Raw genomic sequence first — 17,991 nt, 5'->3', positions numbered from 1 at the left:
ACTTTATGGGAACTGGGAGAGGGCCCACATCCCCTTCTGCTGAGCAGGCACAGCTCTGTGCCAGGGTGGGAGAAGGATGGGTTCCGCCCAATACTGGTCCTGTGTAGAACACAACATGCCTGAGGACTGAAAGTCACTTTTTTTTCTTTTTTCTTTTGCAGTGCTAGGGATAGAACCCAGGGCCTCATTCTTGCTGGGCCAATACTCTACCACTAAGCCTCTGAGGTGAACATTTCACTGTTTAAAATATGTTTATCAACTTTTTAAACTATATTCTAGAAAATTAAACATAATACCCAATAATCATGCTCCTTAGCATTTACCCAAATGAATTGAAAATCTATATGCAGCAAAACATCTGCACCAGGATGTTATAGCAACTTCATTCCTAATTGCCAAAAGCTGGAAACAAACAGATGCCTTTCAACAGGTGTCCGATAAATAAGTTGTAGTATGTACATCCAGACTGAGGAATATATTATTCAGGGATAAAAAGAAATGTGACATGAAAAATGATGAAGGAAACTTAAATGTGCATTACATTTATGTAATGTGAAGGAAGCCAGTCTGATTCCACATGTATGACATTCTGATAAAGGCAAAACTGCACAGACATAATCAAATTTTGACTTTTCAAAAATAAAAAGGGGGGCAGGGGCTATAGCTCAGTGGTAGAGCACCTTGCACGTGTGAGGCACTGAGTTTGATCCTCAGCACCACATATAAATAAAGATATTGTGTCCATCTACAACTAAAAAAAATATTTTAAAAAAGAAATAAACAAAAATGGGACTTCTTACATGTATTCAATTAAAACAAAATCAAAGTATTGATTTCATCTATTTCCTACCTCTATAGCCAGGAAATATGCAAGAAATCTTATATTCAGTCTTTAAAACCAGGAAAATAAGTAAAGCTTGTACTTAGATTATGACCTCAAAAGACTAGAAATTCTCCATGTTAAAATTCTGTGAGAACAAGCATTATGTATAGGTTTTATACATTTTATACATTTGGCTTAATATCAAAGATACATACTATTGAAACTTATTCTTTTTCCATATTTCTTGCATCATTTGGAATTGACTTGTCTAGACTAATATTTGATTCATCCCTCACCTGGGATACTGAGAATATTTCTCCAAAAGAGGCTTAATTAAGGCAAGACACTCCAATTGACTGAATTGTAACTCCTGGAATTCATATCTTCAAACCCTAACTCAACCTTGATCTTGGACATGCACCCTCCAAACTGTGAGAAAATAAACACCTGTTATTTAAGCCACTCAGCCCCTGCATTTCATTAAGGCAGCCTAAGCTAAGATGCAGGGCTGACTTCCTATTGGAAACATATCCCGTGAACACATGCACACCTCTGAACTACATGGCTACATGTCCCTGTCGTGACAACCTATGTGATATTAGTCAGGATACCATATTTGATATGTGTTTACTTCAGAAGGCTTGGGAACCAACAGGAACCATGGGAACTTCTAGTCTGAGGGTTTCAAGCTGCATTGCTAGGATCACCCCAGGCCTGCCCTGGGGAGAGGGGAGCTCTTTACAGAGCACCTGTTATATATTAGACACAGTGTCGAGAATGGTATCACAAGGTCCCTGCCTTCTATTTTGTTTTGTTTGAGACAAGCTCTAAATTGCCCAGGCTGGCCTCAAACTTGCAATCCTCCTGCCTCCGTCTCCAAAGCAGCTGGGATAACAGGTGTGCCCCAAAGCCCCTGCCTTCTTAAAGGTTATGTGTGGGAGACCAACCTTACACGTGACTGAGTCACACTCCCCTGCTTGGTGCTGAGGCCCTAAGTCGCAGAAATGTGGCAGAGCTTTCCCCACCCTACTTGGGTGCAAGGGTCGCTGTCTCGTGCCTGGGTGCTACAACCCCATGGGTGAAGCTACGCTCACCTGTCCCCTTGCCCTGTTTAGGATAGAATCTTCCATGGAAGTGCCTTGTGTGTGTCCCCTTCTCTTACTGTGCCCTTGGGTGTGGCCTACCCAGGTGTCAGTCAACCTGCTGACAGTGGACATCATGAAGATACTCAGCCCCCTGAAACCTGACCCCTTGCCTCATATGAATATCTTCTCCTCAATAAAAGGGGTCAGCGCGTGCTCTCGCTCCCTCTTCCTGCAGACCCTTAAGGTCAGAGGAGCCGTCACAGCGACCCCAAAGAAAAAGGTATTTGTGTCTCTTGTGTGTTATTTTGCGCAGCCCAGTTAGCCCAGTTTAACTGGAGTGACCCCTGAGCCTTTTAGTCGCGAGAACAGAAACCAGGCAGTTATGTTGGAATGGGAAGATGCAGACGATAAACAGGTAAAGGCATAAATAACCAAGATATTTACAGAATCTCCCTGAAGGAAATAGGTTAAGTAAGATGGCCAGGGGAGGTTTCTAGAGGAGGCATGGCCCTGTAAGAGAGAGGACTCAGATCTCAGATGAGAGAACAGCAAGTGTGAGGACCCAAAGGTACAAAAGAACCAAGAGTGACCTGGAACCTGGTGCCTCCCGTGCTGCAGGAGAGCAGAGGGAACAGGCAGGCACTGCGTCCACACAGCAGGCTGAGGCAGAAGTGCACTGGGCAGTGTCAGCACTCTCTATCACAAGGATGAAAATCCAACTCAATTAACTTAAGCAACACAACCAAAAATGAATCAAAAATTGAATACAACCATTTCAAGAAACTTTTGGCTCATACAGGGAGTAAACCCAAGCACTGGCTCCAGGCAGTGCTAGACACAGACTTACACACTGGAGTGTGCTCTGCTGCTCTAGGTCACTCAGGTCTTCTCTCCTCCTTTTCTGGTCTTAATTTTGCAACAAATGTATCCACAGTAACCAATAAAGGGACACGGTCTCATAGGCCCTAAGTACAGGACCCCAAGGGAAGGGGAAATGGATGATGTGGCTAGAGAAGATTTTCTTTGACCCAATTTGAGTCATAAGCCCACTCCTGGACTTTGCAAGCATCCAAGAAAAGAGAGAACTTGACTAGTCTGTGTGGTGAGCTGACCCTGTGGGTCAAACTAGGAGAAGGGAGAGCCAAGCACAGGGCCACACAGCCTCACCAAGCCCTGATGGAGTGAGAAGAATTTGTTCCTCAAAGATTCCGTAGGGAGCTGTATTAGGCAGAACTCAAAAGCTGAAAAAACTTAGTGCTTCTAATTCTAAGCAGTGGAGATCATGATTCAAAAAAACAAAAAAAACAAACTTGAGCAACAAAGATTTAAAAACTCAGTCCAGAAACAAAGATTAATAAGATGTGGCCTTCCTCATGAACCTACAGTTTGCAGTGGCTTGAAAGAGCTATGCAGTTGCTAGGGTAAGAAAGCAGAGATGCAGACATTGATCTTGAGAATTATGTTGAAAAAAGAATTTTAGAAGTGGGTTTGGATATGACCTGAGTGTCCCCCAAGGGCCCATGTGCTGGAAGTGTTAAGAGGGTGGTTACAATCTGAGTTATGTCGAGAGGCGGGGCCTCGGGGTGGTCAGCATTAGATAAGGTCACTAAGGTGGAGCCCCTGTGCTGGAATCCTGGCAGCTGTTAAGAAGGGGGAGACCACACAGACATGCACACTCCCCTTGACCATGCCAGCAAGAAGGCCATCACCAGACGCAGCCCCTGAACCTTGCACCTCCAGAACCGTGAGCAAAGCCCTTGGTCCGCCCCAGCTAGTCTCATATGTATGTATCTGTTTTCTCTTGCTTACAGCAACACCACAACTGGGGAGGTTACAAAAAGAAAGGTTTATTTTTGCTTAAGCAGCAAACTTCCCTGCTACCAACCAGTGGGTGCCAAGGATTTCTTTGCCCTTTTTTTTTTTGTTTGGTGTGTGTGTGTGTGTGTGTGTGTGTGTGTGTGTGTGTGTTGCTGGGGATGGAACCTAAGACCTCATGCATGCTTGGCAAGTGCAGTACCCCTCAGCTACATCTCCAGCCCTTTTTATTTTGAGACAGGGTCTAAGTTGAGATCTTCCTTCCTTAGCCTCCAGCTGGGTTGCTGGATTGACAGATGTGTACCACCACCATGAACCCAGATCTTTTTTTTTTTGGTACCAGGAATTGAACCCAGGGGCACTTAACCACTGAGCCACATCCCCAGCCCTTTTTTATATTTTAATTAGAGACAGGGTCTCACAGAGTTGGTTAGGGTCTTGCTGAGGCTGGCTTTGAACTCATGATACTCCTGCCTCAGCCTCCCGAGCCAGTGGGATTACAGGTGTGAACCACCATTCTCAGTGCCTCTGGGTTTTAAGAGTAAAATTTCAACTAACTCTCATTTGGTATTCCTTTTTCACAGAAAAGCAGTGAAAATGATAGAACATTAAAGGATCATTAACATTTGTAACACATATGCATTATGTAGACCTCTTTGAAGAATTGACAGATTCTTTTATTAACAATCAGAAAACTACACAACTGCAATAGGAAAATCAATGTTTCTTTAATGAATTAAATGAAAACTCCTGGACCTTACAAGGTGAAAACCCAGTACCCAGCAGGTAGTGGGTCTGGTGCATATCTCAGAGGACAGGACCTCAGCTTGCTGGGAGCAGCAACATAGGACTAAAAAAGAGGAACAGTAATTTATCATTTTCCTAACGGTTTCCCCAAAAAGTAATTCCCTTGAAATTAAAATAGAAAATAAAATATATCTATACCCAGTTTCAGATATGACTCACAACACATATCAATCTTCATTTTATAGTTTTTTTATTACTTTTTTAAAGGTGCTCAACACAAATTCAAATCTCATTTTAAGGCCATGAAATTGAGGGACATGATACAGCAATTTCTTAACATCAAAATTTAATTACTATGCAACAGTTTAAGCAACAAATTCAAAAGAAAATATCTGTATCACTTGCTTGTTTCCCTCCAGCACAATTAAGTCTGTGGCAGGCAATGCTGATCTGGTCACAAAAATCCTTACACGAACAATATTTGTTCTTTTCAAAAGAAAAATGGAAATTTTACTTGTTTTTCTTTTCTATTATGGAAAAGAGAGTTAAACAGTGTTAACATCATCTTCTGCTGGCTATTCAAGTAGTGAGTACATAGATCCTCTTGGTCTCCTAACCTCCATCCAGCATGGAGGAGCACAAACAGGAGGGAACTTGTACTGCCCTCATTCTCATCAACAGGAAAGCCAGAGCAAAAATAGAGCCCCGTAGAAATTTCAACATTGAATTGTTTTAAAATCTGGAAGCTTAAGAGTCAAAGCTTTATGTGTCAGTAGATTCTGCAAATCTTTGTAGCTCAAGTTAAACCCTGATGTAGCAGATGATGTGCATTCCAAAGCCCATCTCTCAGAAAGTCCCACTTTCCTCTAAGGTCTATTAGAGGCCAGCGGTAACCACATGGCCCCCATTTGCACTCTATGAGAGTCATGTCCCTGTGATATAAAGGACAGCAATCAATCTCTAGAGTGTTTCAATCCACGCACGCACACACATACACCCTTATCAATAGTCAACACTGTTGACATTCAGAAAGCTAAATACTTTTCTAACTGAACTGTAAAGAAAAAGTATCTTGAATTTAAGGTGTTTTTTTTTTTTTTCAAACTTCAGTCTTCAATATTGAAATTGCTAAGTTACTCCATTTTTCCATGAAAAGAAATAAAAAAATTAAGTTGGGGGGAAAATGTTTAAAAATGACCTTGGGAAAACATTACTAAATAGGTTAAGAAAAAAACCTACATATAAAGAAAACATCCCAATAAGAGAGCAAAATGGATAATAAATAAAAGAAACGAAATATTCAATAATAAAACTGTGAAATAAATTAAGAAATGCCCAATTGATAAAAGCCATATAGCCATCAAAGATAATGAGGAAGATGATGAAAGATGGGGGACCTGTGACATGGCCACGCAGATACCAGCAGAATGCCTGCCTGACGTGTGAACAGCAGGTATATGGTGCTCCTGCGCAGAACTACCTGGAACGTGAGCTGAAATGCTGTGTCACTGATCATGGGGAGTTTTCCCTTTGTTGAAAAATGATATAAAGGTTTTGGAGTGGCTATACATTCTTTAGAAGAAAACAGAAATATAAAGCATGTCTTTGGAAAGAAATCATCTGAGGGGACACAGTGCTGACGCCAGGCAGAAGTCCATTTGCCTGACTAGGGAAGGTGGCTTGTGGCCAGCACAGCTCTCAGGAGAGGGAGGCCCTTCAACAGGACGGAGAGATGGGGAGTGCCCCAGAATGCCCATGGCCTCACCCTGAGGTCCCCACTTTCGGCAGTGCCAACCAGGCCCCGATGTGCCCACCTACAGCACTTTTATAAATATATACTTCTGTGTTCAAGAACAAAATTTTACATCAGTCTTTTGTAAGTCCAGATGCATAATTATCTTCTTATAATAAAGCAGCTTTCAATCAGCAGTAAGTCATATGGTTTTTAAATGACAAGATGATGGTAGCTATTTATACATGTGACCACAGACCATCACCATATCATTGGGTGATAGCCATCAGAAGTACCACTAGACAGAGCACTATACATAAACGAAAAGAAAAATTTTCAACAAAAGAGAAATAGTTTCCTATTTTACTGTGACAACTGGGGCAAAAGATTACATTTTTCTCTAAGTGCAACAGAATAGAATTACAAAGCCTTTCCCACAAGCCCCCAAATACAGGACAGAATATTTTTTATTGTTCTTTGATGACAATTATAAACCACTAGTAAGTTTAGCTCTCTGACAAAAATGTTCAGTTAAGATTAAATTATACAGAGCAGTAATGATTCTCAAACAGTTGCCTAATAACAAAATTTTAAAATAGGAAATTATTCTTAGCACTAAATTATTGTTATCAAATATGTGAACATCAATGAATCATCATATGTCATCATATATCATCAATATCAATAAATGCTGTAATCAAGTGCCTTGTTAGTATACTGCAGTACTCTACTACAAAAATAGTCATAAGGAGTTTAACATACTCAATATAATGATGATGTTTTACTTTTTGCATGCCATGTATCTTTCAGTTACATTCTCCCAGTTGATTACATTCCAAATAGCTTTTAGATAATCAGGTCTGACATTTTTATACTGAAGGTAATAAGCATGCTCCCATACATCAATCCCCAGCAGTGGGATAAGACCTACCAGAAAGAAGAGAAAAAAGAAAAAAATCTTTAAATTTCAATCTAAAACATTATAGCTTCTCAATTTAAATTTTATTATTCTATGCACACAAAAATACCATTTACAACAATTTCACCTATTTGTTTATTTTCTTTCTTTCTTTCTTTTGGGGGGAGGGGGGTACCAGAGATTGAACTTGGGGGAACTCAACCACTGAGCCATGTCTCCAGCCCTTTTTTATATTTTATTTAGAGACAGGGTCTCACTGAGTTGCTTAGTGCCTCACTGTTGCTGAGGCGGGCTTTGAACTCACGATCCTCCTGCCTCAGCTTCCTGAGCTGCTGGGATTACAGGCATGCACCACTGTGCCTGGCTGTTTCTTATTTTTTGTGTAAGAATATTCCTATAAATAAAAGATTTTAAACTTTACTTCAGAAGAAAATGTGATAAATTGAAAAAAATTATTGAATTAGAATCGAATCCCAGCTACTTGGGAGGCTGAGGCAGAAAAATCTCAAGTTTGAACCCAGCTAGGCAACTTAGCAAGACCCTGTCTCAAAATGAAAACTGCTGGGGACATAGTCTAGAAGTAGCACAGTCCCGAGTTCAATCTCAATTAAAAAAAAAAAAAAAAGACTTGGGAAAATCAAGTAACTACCGTACTTTAATAGCTGTTTTTAAAATACCAACAGATTCGTAGAAGAACCAACCAGTCCCCAGCCTTCCTCACAGTGGTCTCAGATGCCACAGTAAGGATGTGCTATATCTCGGGGCGGGGATATGGTTGAGGCTTTGTTGTCTCTTCCAAAAGGCATGAGAACTTGGGTGCTTATGAGAAACCTGCTCTGCTCCCCAAAGCTAAATCTAGTCTTAGGGAGTAAACACCACTTATGAGGCACTAATAAAAGAGCAAGTTTACAAGGAAAGGGACTGAAGAAGACAACATACTATTTTCAGAAACCAAATAAGGTAAATGAAGAACTCAGTTCTATCCACAAAAAAAGACACAGGCACGTCCATGTTTGTAGCAGCACAGTCCACAACAGACAAACTAGGAACCAGCCTAGGTGTCCACCAGTGGATAAATAAAATGTGGTATATACAAAAAATGGGGGCTGGGGTTGTGGCTAAGCAGTAGTGCTCGCCTAGTATGTGTGAGGCCCTAGATTTGATCCTTAGCACCACATATAAATAAAATAAAGGTATTCCCCAAAGATTCCACCAAAAAAAATTAAAAATAAAGGTATTGTGTCCACCTACAACTAAAAATAAACATATAAATAAATGGAGTTTTATTCAGTCATAAAAAAAATTATCATTTACAGGAAAATATATGAAACTTCAGAACCTTATATTAAAGAAAATAAGCCAAACTCAGAAGGGTCAAGGGTCATATGTTTTCTCTCAGATCTAAAAGCTAGAGAGGAAGAAGGAAAAGAAAGATGGGGGGATCTCACGACAATTAAAGGGAGATCAATAGAGGAAGAGATCCAAGGAGGGAGGAGGAAAGGGAAAATACTGGGGAATATATTGGCCAAATTATATTATTATACTATGTGCATGTATGAATATGTTAACAAATCCCACCATTAGGTACAACCATAAAGCACCAAATTAAAAAGGAAAAAACTCTCAAACTCTTCTACCAAAATAATTCTCAACAGTATGTCTTGACCAGTTGTGAGATGTGTTGCTATCAATTTATCATTAAAAAAGCAGCAAAAAAATTTCATGATTTTTCCCAATATGTAAAAAGTAATGCCTTATCATCCAATGGGCTTTCTCCAAGCAGGAGAGAAAGAAGCATTGTGCTCAGATCCACAGAAACCAATCTTCCCAACAGGCACCTTGAGCTGTACCTGACTCTGCAACCTTCAGGCTCACAACTCTTTGATTCTTTTGGGACTTTTCCAAAAGAACTGTTTAGATTCCAGCAAAATCTGAGCGTGTCAGGGAAGTGAGTCGGGCGAGTGCAAGGGGGAAGGTGGCAGAGAACTACCGCTGCTTAATGTTAAGAAATCAGGTAAAATTCATTCCATCACAGCTTAGAGCCCCAGCTGACTGCCTATGACTTCTGACTCTGTATCCTATCCTCTCCAGTGACATGTTATTTGGGATTACCAATTCAATTAGACTCAACAGAAAAAATGGATTTGCTGAGTCCAGCCCAGAGTTTCCAAGTCAAATACTTACATATACCAAGACCAGCAGATAGGTAGAGTGTGGAAACTCGAGTTCTCGCCCCAGCCTAACCAAAAGTTCTGGCAAAGGGGAGAGCACTGGAAAAGATGTGGGCCTCGCTCCACTTGAGCTTCCCTCTTGTCATCTAGTTACAGTTTTTTATTTTAGTGCATATAAGTAATTAAACTAATACTTATTCTCTGTAGAACAAAGTAGGATCTAGATTAAAATGATTGTTAGTGTATCTACAAAAATTACATGTGATATTTTACAAAATAGCAGACTCTTGGAGCATTTTTTAACCTACTCAAGACTCTGGGTATAAGATTTGTTTAAACTATTATATATTCATGGTAAGTTTAAACACTGTTAGTTTTCCTTATTCCTAGTTACATGCCTACATAAACCACATCTCCCAAAGGAAATAAGTAGCAGTTTTTAAATCTAACCTGTTGTTCCTTGCAATGGATCCTGATTAGAACAGGCAGCAATCTGCAAGCGTCCCTGCTCCTTATTGAAACCAAGCCAACCCCAACCTGAGCCCTGGACACCAGCAGAGACAGTTGTCAGCTTCTCCTTAAACTTGTCAAAAGAACCAAAGTCACGTTTGATAGCTTCCAGCAACTCTCCTATAAAAAAAGATCCAAAACACAAACAGATTTCAACAATTACAATAAAATATTATGTATATTAAAATATTCCTGTCATATGGCCCAAGAAACAGACAAAATACAGAAGATAAACATAATCCAGCATACACCACACCAGCTTTCCTCCTGCTGACAACAGGATGTAGTTTCACACTTATGATCCACATGGTTCTTAGTGAAGCTAGTCTAATACCATTAGGGATTTCTTTATTCACTGAGCTATTTCTTTCTTTCTTTTTTTTTTTTTTTTAAAGAGAGAGAGAGATTTTTTTTTAATATTTATTTTTTAGTTTTCAGTGGACACAACATCTTTATTTTATTTTTTTATGTCGTGCTGAGGATTGAACCCAGTGCCCCACGCATGCCAGGCGAGCACGTTACCACTTGAGCCACATCCCCAGCCCCTCACTGTGCTATTTCTACCAGCGAATAAATTCACTTTCCATTGCCCCCTCAATAGAAAATTTTACTTTGACTTCTAGCCTACTTACTCTATGTCCCCCTTGGGGAATAAAAAGTTATGGCTGGCCAGGCACAGTGGCACACACCTGTAATCCCAGCAGCTCGCGCAGCTGAAGCAGAAGGATCACGGGTTCAAAGCCAGCCTCAGCAAAAACAAGGTGCTAAGCAACCCAGTGAGACCCTGTCTCTAAATAAAATACAAAATAGGGCTGGAGTGTGGCTCAGGGGCTGACTGCCCCCAAGATCAATCCTTAGTACCAAAATTTAAAAAAAAAAAAAAAAAGTTATGGCTGTTATTCAGTTCTCCAAGGCATCCTAGATCTCTCCTCCTGCTTCAGCCTCCTGAGTCACTGGGATTACAGGCATGCACCACTGTGCCAGGCTTGATCTTCTTATCGTGATTGTTTTAAACAGGGTGATTTTCCCTTCTATTACCGAATTAAAGGTACACTTTAAGAGCTATAACTGGGCTGGGATGTAGCTCAGTAGTACAGCACTTACTCAGCATGCATGAAGTTCTATCCACTATACCGCAAAAAATGGAAAAGAGAGCCATAAACTTTTTATTCCGTAGCACTGTAGAATCAATTCTACATTGAGCATATGAACTAAATCAACTGGGTCATATCTCACTTTTCATAGACTACTGCCTTAAAAGTAATCATCTTTTATAAGTGCAAATAGAATCAAAGGATACAGATAATACAAAATGGCAAAGAATGCCAAAACCATTGGTTGAATACAGGTATATCTGAGATTCTGGTAGCTGACAAACCTCAAAAGCATTAAGTCTCAATTCTAAGGCCTCATTCAGAAGAAATAAATTATCCACTTTCCCAGACTTATTCCCCCATTTAATATCACCCCAAAGGAAACTTTGCAGGCATAAGATAAGCTGCCTTGGATAACACTGTTTAAAAACAAACAGTAAGGGCTGAGGCTCAGTGGTAGAGCGCTTGACTAGCACATGTGAGGCACTGGTTTTGATCCTCAACACTACATAAAAAAAATAATAATAATAAATAAAATAAAGTTGTTGTGTCTATCTACAACTAAAATATATATATGTTTAAAAAAAATAAAATAAAATCACAGAAACTTAGGGTATGTATAAGGAGTCCAGACTTATGGGCTCCAACAGAGACAGCTGTCAGCTTCTCCTTAAACTCTAAAAGGAACAAAAGTCACATTTGATGGCTTCCAGAAACTCTTGTATTGAAAAAACAAGAGACCTGTACTTATGCTTCATACCTTAGGCTGGGGGTGGTGCGGGGGTGGAATAATGAGTCAGACAGCCACACTGACAAAGACAGTGAACCAGACACTGCTCTGTGTGCCCCTCGTTACCTGCAGCAGTTTTTGTTTTGTTTTTAATTTTTGCAGTGCTGAGCCTGAACCCAGGGTCTCACAAATGCTAGGCAAGTGTTCTACCACTGAGCTCCTACTTCAGCCCTATTTGTAATTTTTTAAAAACACCTGGAAAACCTAATTTTTTGTGACAAGTGACCTCATAACAGGAACATTAATGACACACACACCTTTCTAAGCACTTTACATTTAGTTTTGAAAACAGCCCCATTATTCCCTCTGTCTCACACAGTATCTTACCCTGGACATCCCAGGCTAGTAAGTGGAAAGTTAATCCTTTCCAAAAACTGTTTCTCAGTCTTTCCCTAATATTTAAACCAAGAAAGGGCACTGTAGTGTGTAAAAACTGAGGACGTAACTACCTGAATGTATTCTCCTTTCCTAGTCTTTCCCTTTGAAAGTTACAACTCTGCTATGCCCCTTGCTATGAAAAATATGCCAGTATGGTACTTTAGGGAGAATTATGGTAACAAGAAAATCAACAATGCACTGGGGATATAGCTCAGGAATAGGGTATACTCTTGGCATGCATGAGATCCTGGCTTCAATCCCCAGCACCAAAGGCGGGGGGAAAAAAATCAGCAATCTTTACTACTGTACAAATATACAGATAAGGTGAACCAATATATACCAACCTTTGGGTTCTCCACCACCATTAGGACTCAAATTTGTCCAGAAAATGGTGTGATTGATATGACCTCCGCCATTGAACTTCAGTGCAGGTTGAAGGGCTACCTGAGCGGTAACATCTCCTGAAATGTCAAAAAGCAAACACATTTTTAAAACATTTTTATTCTTTAATCACTCTAACACTGTTTTTTTTTTCTTTGTGAGTTAGCAGATAATTGTACCAGCTTGTTTGTTCTAAAATTCAGCAATTTCAGATTCTACCAAAAATCGGACTCTCCCCAAATTATACACCCAGTGGATTTTCAGTTCAATTAATCACATGCAGAACTGGTGAGCACAGCAGAGAAGGTAAAGCTAGGAGAAAATTCACTCCTGACCACCAAAGGCTGGGGGTTCTCTTGGATAAAAAAGACTTTGGCAAATAAAACACTAAAGAGAGCAAAGAAAGTACAGTAAACGAGCTAAAATGCACGGCTCAGTGTACCTACAACAGGGAAACTTTCAGCTCTCATTTCAAGACAACTATTGGGAAACATTTTAAAGTGACATTAACAAAAAACTCAACTTATTCACACTGAACTCCTGATTTGCAACCCCAAACTTACTCCTATGGCAGACCCCATCTCAGTGAAAGCCAGCTGTTCCACAGGACATTGATGTCACCTTTAATTCCTCTCCTTTCACACCTTACACCCAATCCACTAGGATACCCATCAGCAAAGCCAGCTCTCCTTTAAGGACACAGTGGTGCATGCCTGTAATGGCAGCAACTCTGGAAGCCAGAGCAGAATTGCAAGTTCAAGGCCGGCCTCTATGACCTAAAAAGACCCTATCTCAAAAATTAAAAAATAAAAATGGCTGGGAGGAAGCTGGATTCAATCCCCAGTACCCCTCTCAAAAAAGACATCCAGAATCCAATCCCTTCTCCCCAACTCTGCTGCTACCTGTTGGTGCACAGCACTAGCATCTCCCACCTGCTTTGGAGCCACAGTCCTGTTTGCCCCAAGTCTTACACCTAGCTGTAAGGAGGCATGTCACCTGTCACCTGACCCTTTGCCAGCCACACTGGCCGGGGAGCCTTCCAAGACAAGCTCAGCATGCCCCCTCCCTGCCAAGGATGACCACTGCTGCCTCTGCTGGAACCACTTCCCAGCTGGGGGCTCAGGCTTCACCCTCTGCCTCTTCTCATGTCTCCAAACAGCACTCACCAGACTTTGGCCAGGATATACGAGTTGGCAGTTCCCATCACCCCTCCAGACTCTGCATCCCATCTCTCCTAGAAGGCGGTATAACTCCTGGCACACTGCTTCATCTGTCTCCCGGCGGAGGAGGTAGTTTGGTTTTGTTTTGTGTTTGGTTTTTGGTACTGGGGATTGAACCCAGGGGTGTTCTACCACTGAACTATATCTTCGGCCATTTTCATGCCTCAAACTTGTGATCCTCCTGCCCCAGTCTCCCAACTCACTGGCACAGTGGCTTTTGTGTATGACTTCGGTTCTCAATTCCTAACACACTACCCACTGCCACCTACACAGCAGGCACTCAATAAATATTTGTTGATTCACTAGATGATTAAATACATTGAATACGTAATGAAAATAAATAAATAAAATTTAAAAAAAAGAAAAATGGCAAGAAAAAAATACATTGAATACATAATTTTTTCTTTTTTTTAGTTATAGTTGGTGCACAGCACTAGCATACCTTTGTTTTATTTATATTTATGTGGTGCTGAGGATCAAACCCAGTGCCTCACACATGCTAGGCAAGTGTTCTACCACTGAGCTACAGCCCTAGTCCTTGAGTACAATTTCTGAGGGAAAAAAAAAACTTTCTCCAACCTATAGTTTAACAAAAAAGAATGTCATATTTGGACAATCTGGATATATTCTCAAAACACTAGATAAAATAAACTGAAACCAAAAAGGTTTTTCTCCAGCTTGCTAAACAAGTAGGTGAAATAAGTTTTTTTTTTTTTTTTTNGGCCAAATCTCCAGTTGTTAGCAATTCAGAAGGAGAGGATTAAGTGATATCTGAATCCACAGATAACCTCTTAGGATTTTCTTTCAGAAAACTTATTTCACCTACTTGTTTAGCAAGCTGGAGTTGTGGCTCAGCACTAGAGCGCTCGCCTAGCACATGAGAGGCCCTGGGTTCGATCTTCAATACCACATAAAAATAAGTAAATAAAGATATTGTATCCAACTACAACTAAAAAATAAATATTCAAATAAAATAATTTTTTTAAATGTATAAAAATATATTTATAAATCAGTGTTTCCCTTGTTAATTTTCCTTGGAGTCACCCTAAAAATGTAAATACAGGTTTTATGCTTTTTTGTTGTTGCAGTACTAGGGATCAAACCCAGGGGTGCTTAAACAGTAAGTTCTTGAGGTTCTCACTAAATTACTGAGGCTAGCCTCAGATTTTTTTATCCTCCTGCCTCAGCCTCCAGTCTCTGGGATTATAAGCATGGGCCAGCATGCCCAGCTTGTTTTTCTAAATGAAAAAGAAACATGTTTACTAAGAGATAATTTAATAAACTCAACATTTTAAGCTGGGCAAGTAATGCACATATGTAACCCTGGCTACTTGGAGGCTGAAGCTGAAGCACTGTAAATTCAAGGCTAGCCTGGGCAATTTAACAAGACCATGTCTCAAAATAGAATAAAAAGGGCTGGGGGCTAAACGCAGTGGTACAGGCCTATAATCCCAGCAGCTCGAGAGGCTGAGGCAGGAGGATAAAGAATTCAAAGCCAGCCTCAGCAAAAGCCAGGCACTAAGCAACTCAGTGAGACCCTGTCTCTAAATAAAATACAAAAAAGGGTTTGGAATGTGACCCAGTGGTAGAGTGCCCGAGTTCAATCTTTGGTACCAAAAAAAAAGGGGGGCTGGAGAAGTAGCTCAGTGCTTCCCTGGTATATGCCAACCCTGGGTTCAATACCCTTAATCCTCAGTATCTCAAAAAAACAAAAATAATAATCTCAACATCTTAAAGTTTACTTAGCCAATTTAAAGCTCTTAAGACTTTTCTGAAGTTTAACTTTTTTTTGTTTCAGATCAGGGTTTTCCCCTGAAATGCAATAAAAAAAGGTAAGAACTTTTGGTTGAAAAGACAGTTATGATGAGATTATTAAGTTATTTTATTTGTACTCTTATCACAATATTAGAGATATGAAAATTTACTTGATAATAATTTCAAAAATATAATTTCTATGTAAAAGAAACTCTGCAATATAATACTGCAATACAACACTTTTTTTTTCCAGTGATATCACTAAGGAAACAAAGCTTTGATTCCACAAGAAAGGGATTAAAACTAAGATGTCTTTAAAATATTGGAAAGACAGTTTCCCAGGTGTCAGATGCTGCCTTGCTGGAAATACTTTCACAACGGGGAGCTTCCTAGCTTCCCCATTACCACATCCCTCACACGTTTGTTATTTCCTAAATCACAGCCTTTTCCCGTATTCAAATCATCTAACTGTTGCAAGCAAATCTTCCAGAATGTGGTAACTTCCTCCTTTTTAGGTGTAGCCTTTTATTTACCTCAAACACAATTTGGCTGAAATACTACATCTTTCCACTAGATGCCCCTCGTCAACCAAACGTCACTCTGAAAATTACTTAACAAATTTCATAGGCTTGAAATGCAACAAAAACACTTTTTTGAAAAAAAGGAAATTTTCTTTACTGTGTAGTTTATCAAGCAATATAGTCTGAAAACAACTATCAATTATTTTTCAGTTGTGCAAACTAATGGAAGGAGCACAAAATATTATTTATAGAGATATTAAAACGATATTCCCATATACACCTTCAGAGCCATAAACACAAAAATCCATATACTACTGGTTTTATCAACTCAGCACGTAAAAAGAAAAGAAAAAAACAACCAGGTGCCTATAATCCCAGTGATTTAGGAGGCTGAGACAGGAGGATTACAAGTTCAAAGCCAGCCTCAGCAACTTAATGAAGCCCTAAACAACTTAGTAAGACCTTGTCTCAAAGTGAAAAATTAAAAGAGCTGGGGATGTGGCTCAGTGGTTAAGCATCCCTGGGTTCAATTCCTGGTACCAAAATAAAAGTTAACTCCATATTATATTTTAATCCAATTTACAAATTTTCTAAATCAGAATGACTATTTTTCTTGTGAACTTTAACCCCTAAATCAAATACAGAAACCAAGTCCACAGGGGCCTGACCTGTCTCACAACCAGGTTAAGTGCTTTTTGGTAATGAACATCATAATGCTGACTCCTGCCTCTTGTCTCCCGCATAAAGTAAATCAAGTTTCACAGTGCAGGGCAGCTCAGAATACAAGGAATCTCCCAGTCGTAGATTGGACTCTCAGGAAGTTCCAAGAAGATGTCAAGGACCACTGTTCCTATCACCTAGCAGTCTCCTTCCTTCTCCCACTATCAGAGGGACCACACCTGACACTGCTTGCTTAACGCTACAATACACTTGAAAAAGGAGGCAGAGAGAGGTTGTCCTCCTCCACTTGAGGCCCAGACACAGAGAGGAAGTGGGGACAGCAAAGCCCCAGCCCACCTTTCAGGACTGACCCCAACACTCAAGAGAACTTGCATCTGGGCCACAAGTGTATGGGTGCCCTCGGACCTCCTGCTAATGATTGGCAAACCTACCTGAGAGACCAAACATTTCCAAGAGCACATTACATAACGAGTGCAAATTTTAAATGCTTATATGCAAACAGGCGCTAGAGCTTCCTTTACAACTCACCAATATGGGTAACAAAAAAGGGCTTAACACAGTCAAACTCACAACTTCCTTCGTGGGATTCTGTTTTCTGGGACGGTAAGAAAAGTTTAAACAAACCAGTCAAGACACAAGACACTCTTCTACAATGGGGAGGATCATTATTTGGGGGCGGCCCTCGTGCGGGGCGAACGCGGGGGGTCTCCGTGCGGAGACGGCGCGGGGCTGCGGCGCCGGCACCCACCCTTGGCCAGCGCCTCCCGGTACTTGTCCTCCGTGACGTTCAGGTTGTTCACGTAGGCCGCGTGGTGCTTGCTGTGGTGCAGCTCCATGATCTGGGCGTTGATGTGCGGCTCCAGGGCGCCGTAGTCGTAAGGCAGGTCGGGGAGGCTGTGCTTCTGCCGGCAGCCCAGAGCCCCAGGGCCGGGGCCAGCCTCGAGCCCGCGCTGGAAGACAGAGGGCACCCGGGTCACGTGCGGCCCGCCCCGCGCCCGCCTCCCGACGCGCGCACCGGACACCTGCCGCCCCCGGCGGAGCGCCCCGGGCCCCGGAACCCGCGTCTCACCTGCACGCTGCCCGGCACAACATAGCGCTCTCCGCCGTCGGCCGCCGACTTAGAGCCTCTCAGACGCAACGCCGAACCAGCCCAGCGAGCGTTTGCCTGCGGGGTCCCGGGCAGCACATAAGGACTTCGCCGCCTGGGCCCCGCCCCCTCCGGCCGCGTCCACCACAGGAGGAACGCGGGGGGAACCCAGGGCGGCCGGAGACCCGTCATCCCGCGCAGGCCTCACACCCTGCGTCCAGGAGGCTGGAAGAGGGAGCGGCAAGCTTTTTCTCGGTCGTGACCACCCCGCTGTCTATCTGC

At 41.4% G+C, this 17,991-nt stretch overlaps 1 protein-coding gene across 1 annotated transcript; it reads right to left on the bottom strand.

Annotated features, from left to right (window-relative positions):
• Positions 1–4,703: 4,703 nt before the first annotated feature.
• Sod2 (superoxide dismutase 2) lies at positions 4,704–17,850 on the bottom strand. Its single transcript, XM_015498626.2, has 5 exons — positions 17,692–17,850; positions 17,371–17,572; positions 12,409–12,525; positions 9,743–9,922; positions 4,704–7,129 (listed from the first exon to the last, which is right to left on the bottom strand). Exons 2-5 carry the CDS (start codon positions 17,456–17,458, stop codon positions 6,984–6,986), a joined length of 531 nt encoding a protein of 176 aa, XP_015354112.2. The 5' UTR covers positions 17,459–17,572; positions 17,692–17,850; the 3' UTR covers positions 4,704–6,983.
• Positions 17,851–17,991: the final 141 nt, after the last annotated feature.

The sequence above is a fragment of the Marmota marmota genome, unplaced genomic scaffold, assembly GCF_001458135.2.
Source record: "Marmota marmota marmota unplaced genomic scaffold, marMar, whole genome shotgun sequence".
Taxonomy (NCBI): domain Eukaryota; kingdom Metazoa; phylum Chordata; class Mammalia; order Rodentia; family Sciuridae; genus Marmota; species Marmota marmota.
The sequence above is the reverse complement of the archived record's forward strand: the minus strand, read 5'-3'. Positions and strand labels throughout refer to the sequence as shown.